Below are 6,471 nucleotides of genomic sequence, written 5' to 3'. Positions count from 1 at the left end.
ACTACATAAAGCTTTTCCGAACGCAAAGGTAATTTGACATCTTATTCGCAACAGAATTTTAGCAATACCGTTTCCTTGATAAGAAAGATTTGCCAAATTATAAGGTGAAAGATTCATAGATAGATACAGTTAGAAATATTAACAGCAATACTGGTTCTAAATGCATCTAGAACGAATGAGAGTGTTGGCACATGACATGGATAATATCAGACTAGTCTTGCGATTCATTTGAGGAAATATTAGGTATGAAATATACATAAAGAAATAAACATCTTCTGCTTATATCTGCCTCCGGTATATCCATCCAAATGTATAATTTGTTAGGTATTTTGTTAAATTGTAACATTTGCCGAATATTTTGACTACCAAGGATGAAGATTCGAGCTGGACTTTGAAACTAATATCACTCTCAACACCCTATGGACATTTGTCGTTTAAGATTCTATTGGATTATTGTGTTGGCAAGGGATACGTATATTACATCATTCAGTTTTATGTGTTTAGTTGTTGCTAATATTATACTACTTATTTTTACAACAACAGAAGAAATTAAAACCAAGTATTTAACGGGTTGGCTCAATGAGAATTTTTAAAATGGTTCAAATGAAGCACATATTCTATTTTGTTTAAAGTGTGATCAAAATTATTTCCGCAAGAAAAGAGGAATAATGATGTGCAATTTTATTGAACCCCTAATTAAATATTAGCTTTTTTGAATTCCAAAATGAGCACATAAATTCAAAATATTTAGATAACGTTCTGCGCTTTACGATGTTTCCGGTTTTTTCTAGTGCGATAATTTTACGAAACAATTTAATATATTTCAGATCGGTTAATATTTGGTCTTAGTGATTCATTGCTCTGGAAGTCATTTAGACGACTGACTTTTAATGAGCAACTTTTAAAACTGAAATTTAGAGAGCACAACTCACACATATATAATGCAGGTAAACTAAAACTGTTTTCACCTATGCTGTGTTCAAATTTGAATCTGATAAATGTTTCATTCATATTAATATGGGTTAAACTATATATGCAAATTATCAAAACACTATGAAATCGTAACGTGCCAATTGAAAGGTAAAAGATTCAGAAGTCTACGACATTACTGCTCTCACGGTATGTGTAAGTAGTATGAAAGTATATCGCGCTTATAACAATTGTGTCGGACGATTTGAACAAACTTTCAATATGTATGTAGGCTACTATTTGTCTAATCTACTTCCCACAATCAATGCCATAATTGCAACATTTCAGCCTATTTGTCTTCTTTTGCTACATACACGACAGTTCACTGAATATTTTCCCCCTTCCATATGATTACTGAATAGGCAGCCGTTTAGTCTACACGCATAACGTTTCGTGCGAGATAGATAGCTACGTCAGCTCTGTTTAAAGAAAAAAGTCAAATTTCATGTTTTTTTTAGAAAAAAGAAAAACTGAGCTCGAGTTTCGTATAAATACGACTGCATCCGCTCATTTCTTCACCAGTCTGACTCGTTCGAAACGTAAGTTAGGAAATCGCCGATTGTTGCAACATACAGCTCGGATCCTAAGCATTTGGATATTTCTTATTTTGAGACTTGCAAAATAGAAAAGGTTGGTAGTTGGAGTAACTAGTCGTTTAATTCGGCGATATATTTGATATAGAATCCAGAAAGCTGGACACATATTTTCTTGTGTTTATAGGATACATGAAATCTATACTAAGTGCTTTACGTCAAAATATATTTTTATCAAATATAGTCAAGTATGGACTATTTTGAATAAAAAAACTTAAAAACGGCGTGATTTTTTTTGTATAATATACTATGTTATTCATCTTTGCATTATTTCTACATTTTATCGCGTCAACTTATGTCCGCAGGTGAAACTGATATATTCCGGTTCAAGTTCAGGTTTCGGTTTGAGTTTAACTTTTGCTTCAGATTATTGGGGATAATACCTTAATTGAAACATAATTAGAAATTGATATGCGGTAAAAAACGACAATTCAGAAATAGCAAGATTTGAGGGTATGCTCATTGTAAAAATATCCATCACCATACGTACACATAGTCACGAAGATGAGTACAAATTGAAATCAAAAGTTGAGATTTGAAGGATACTGGGAAAACTTTTACAATATATTTTCATGAATAACTTTATTATTGTAACTTCACCAAACTCATTTTTTTCAAACCATATCGTTTACCATATCGTCATAGGTAGACAACATGAAGATTGCTATAATTGCCATCATTGCTCTATTGGGAGGTGTTTTCGGACAAGATGTGGAGGATGCAGATTCAGGTAGATCGAATTATATCATATACACAGTTTAGTTTGAAACTCCAAGTTTGTGCAATTATGCACATAAGCATACATAAAAACAATATAAACACAAACAATGAGCAAGACAATATGATTTAATCTACCTGCGCCGACAGGACAATATATTTATACTTCATTCTAAAATCTAGAAAATTGTTATCAACTTAATAATGTATCATAACAGAATATTATTTATTTAACTGAATGAAGTTGCATTATCTTAATTTATTATTACAGGTATTAGTGTTAAAACTGACTGGCCACAAAATGAAGACTCAAACGCTGGTGCACTCGTCGAATTTGCTGTTTCCGATGTTGGAGATGGTAGCTGCACGGCTGATCTTCCAGGTCCAGTCAATCTTTTCCATGTAAGTGTAATGTTTATATTTAAACCAATATGACAAAGTTTGGCTGCAAGGTGATTAAATATATATTTATATATATATAAGATGAGAGGAAAATGGCTAAAATTGTGTAGATGCATCCAACATTATTTCCCGAAATATTAATAGACAACATACAGACAGATTACTGGGACACGTTGTTTCATGCCCTGAAGGTAGATTTATAAATTAAAGTGAGAGAGATGGTACACGGCAGAAAAAATTTGACATGAAAAAATATTTCGTTCGTCAAAAACCGGTTCTATTTCCAAAAATATTTTTTAAATCATTCTGTTTTAGGTAACGAACGGCCATATTGTCCCAGGAGACAGCAGCCCCATTGAAGGCACTTACAAAATTGCCGCCCCAGCTGATTGGGAAGCCATCAATGAAACTATAACTGTCCTCATTATTTTCAACCGGGACGAAATTTTCAATATTACCGATATCGTTTTTACATGTGACCAATCCGATGTACAAGACTGTAAGTTTAAACCAAACAAATATTGCTCTGCGTTGTAAATTGAATTACTGCATGGACTAGTCCACATAACAACAACTGTTGTAACGCTATATTTCGTATTTAAATTTCATCGCCGTAATTGAGTGTTGATTGTTGCTTCGTGTCGATTTACTTCAAATAATAACTGTAAATACTGTTACATGATGAACTCACACGTATACATGCAGTACAACAAATTCTTTAAACTATTTTCCTAGTGGGTGTGATAACCAAAAATATCTTGTAACTAACATTTTAAAAGTTTAATTTCTTGTAATTAACATACTAAAAACTGTAATTTTTTCTCAGTATCTGTCTACTCCTTCCCACAAAACGACCTTGTAAAGGAAGCCAGCTCCAATGTTTTCAAAAGAAGCGGATACCACGAGGGAGACGTACTTACCATCACTCTTCCAGTAGCAGTTGCCAGATTTAACGTAAGATATTATAACAATATCTTTTTATTTTTTCAGTATCATTTTTTTTCTGTAACTTACCACACTATTCAAACAAATTTCAGATTACTGGTGGAGACAGCGAACTAGTTGTTGACGGAGACGGTACGACATACACAGTTTCGGGATTCAAGAATGAAGAAGGCAATGATGATCATACCGAGGTATACTTCTACGAAATTGTGTTAAATAAAATTATGAACGGGGGTGCGAGATTCTAAATCTTTTCTAATTGTCATCCCTTTAGTTTCAAATATATTGTGTAAATTAACAAAACAATTAAACAACAAAAATTAAAAGAAATCGAAACGAAGTCAGGGTTTTCAAATACTATTATTCTGTCTATTCATGTAATTTTATTCTTTCCATTTTAGGTCCACTTCAGTATTGATTACTCTACCGAACCAGACTCCTGGTTTGCTGCGGGAGATATCACTGTTTCAGTCACCCAAGAAGAAGAATCCGAAGAAAGCCCAGATGAGGCCTAAGCAGTTTTTAAAGCATTATTCGTAATATATAAGATCGTTTGGACAATGGAAATAATCACATTATCAATCTTTTAATAAATGTAGTTTTTGTAATAAAATAATCATCAGTAAACAGGCTCATCTGAAATTGAACAAAATGAATCAAATTAGATTTTAAATATTTATATTTTTCCTTCCAGTTATTATTTCTATCCGATAAAAAGGTTGAGGTATTCCCTGTAGTTAAATCATTACAGCCATACTTAGGCCAATGTATTCTTTAATTCTATTTGTTTGTAAATTTTTTGAATCGTGCTTCATGTTTCAAACCTAGTTTATCATAATTCGTAATACTTAAATCGTAAAACTTATCAGATATGGTAATTACAATACATTCAATTATAATCGAAAAGACTCTCATTCTCTGTTTTGGTTTTCACTGCCAAGAAAATATGGTAATAAATTGACTATAAAGTATTTGTGCCGGTGTTTTATCGTTATCTGTTTGCAATAAGCAAGATTTCGACTTTTATACACGAATAAAGAGCACCAGTTAAAATGTTTTAGTTGTGAGAAGAGTAAACGACGGGCAGTTCTAGAAAAGGGTTTGAAATGCACAGATTGAGAGTTTTGTACACAAAAGTAGGCCACAGTCGTATTACAGTAAAGAAACTTATATATTCAGAATGTGAAAACCATTTTGAATTTTCATTGATTAATTCATTATCCCGATTACTTCGATCTTTAAGCAGAAGTGGCGAATATCGGTAATTCAAGTCAAAAAGCAGCGTAATTACTCACGAATTATATATATATTATACGATGACATACAATAAAAAGACATTAATATTACTACAGGGGACAAAGCGAAATACACGTCAAATGCACGAACGCAAAAGTAAGCACTATTGAAGTTTTACATATACTTATTGTATTCTGTTAATGTATTTGATAGTCCAATGCGTGATTGGTTATATATATATATATATATATATATATATATATATATATTAAATTAAATTGTTAATGACAAATTTACTTAACAACTGTATTCTGTTATTTTCTATTCGAATCATATCAAGGATATTCTATGCCTTTTTGTTCTCGCTTGTTGTTTGATTTACTTGAATTTCTGATATTTCACAGTTCCACTCATTGGATCAACCCACTGGCGTCCATAAAATCTATTAATCGTAGGGAATAAAATATTTCCGAAAATCAAAAAATATTTAAATTAGAAGATCTCTTTGTTTAGCCCCATTTGTAAAATGTGTGAATGTATATTGTAAGATTATTCTTCAAACGGACTACAACACGGCGTCAGAATTATTAGACTGTATATGAAAAATAACCTTCAGATCAACACTACGTAATGATTGATCTTAGAAAGTATATTTCAAAAGTATTCGGCTCGATTGAGTGCCCATTTATGTTGTGTTTGTATTAAAAAACATATTGAAATGTTGATTTTTTTCGTTGTGAGGTTCCAAAATGTTGCATGTTTGTAACGCGTTGTTTGCAACCGTCTGTCGCCTAGTGTTGTGATTTTCAAACTTTTTCGAACCTCGGGACGCTTTTTTACATCATGAATTTTTGAACGCCAATCGCAAGTTTTCGATTTTGTGGAAACTATTCGAATAACTAATAATCACGATCAATTTTAGCGTAGGAATGAAATAACAACAAGACCAAGCTTATGACTCGAATAGTAAAGAGACGTAACAAACTGAAAGCAAGACTACAGAGAATGAAAATCCGTTGAAATATCAATGACGATTACTTAAAACGGGCTGTTCGTAGCCGTTAATAGCAATACAATATTAATATGAGCTTGTTTAGATGAGCACGAAGCCTCTATTTTAGTTGGGGCTCAGGGGAGGCAAATAGGTAGTTCTTCTTCAACGGTTGTAGGTTTTTCATCAGTGATATTTAACGTGCGGTATGCATTATGAAGAACGCCGATAAACCGCCTTGAAATAGCTATCTTCTTCTGGTGTCGTTATAACTCAAAACGAAATTTTGTTTTTGTTATTGTTGAAGGGCGTTATTTTTACCCGAGCATCGATTTGTTTATTACGTATTGGTGACCAAACAGCAGTAGGTTAAAACTGAAATTCAGGCAGTCGCTCAGACTTTTTGACTCGGTTTTATGTGCCATTCGTCAGTTTTTATTAGTGCCTTTAAAGTTAAGACATACCGTAAATAAAATAACTCTTTTGCGCGTTAAAAATTCTCTTTGTACTTCACCGTTGACTAATTTGAGTCCGTTCCTAGAAAAATGTTTATTACCCGCAATAGAATCCTCAAACTAAATGCGTGCTAAGTGGTTTTGGATTTTTTTGTCATCATAA

The 6,471-nt window shown here is 32.5% G+C and overlaps 1 protein-coding gene across 1 annotated transcript; it reads left to right on the top strand.

Moving 5' to 3' along the window:
* The first annotated feature begins 1,440 nt into the window (after positions 1–1,440).
* Positions 1,441–4,597, top strand: LOC120330150 (uncharacterized). The gene is made up of 7 exons (XM_078110848.1): positions 1,441–1,599; positions 2,208–2,292; positions 2,551–2,681; positions 2,997–3,180; positions 3,508–3,635; positions 3,719–3,817; positions 4,028–4,597. Exons 2-7 carry the CDS (start codon positions 2,217–2,219, stop codon positions 4,139–4,141), a joined length of 732 nt encoding a protein of 243 aa, XP_077966974.1. The 5' UTR covers positions 1,441–1,599; positions 2,208–2,216; the 3' UTR covers positions 4,142–4,597.
* The last annotated feature ends 1,874 nt before the right edge of the window (positions 4,598–6,471 follow it).

Source organism: Styela clava, chromosome 3 (assembly GCF_964204865.1).
Source record: "Styela clava chromosome 3, kaStyClav1.hap1.2, whole genome shotgun sequence".
NCBI lineage: Eukaryota > Metazoa > Chordata > Ascidiacea > Stolidobranchia > Styelidae > Styela > Styela clava.
This window is presented reverse-complemented; position numbering and strand designations above follow the sequence as displayed.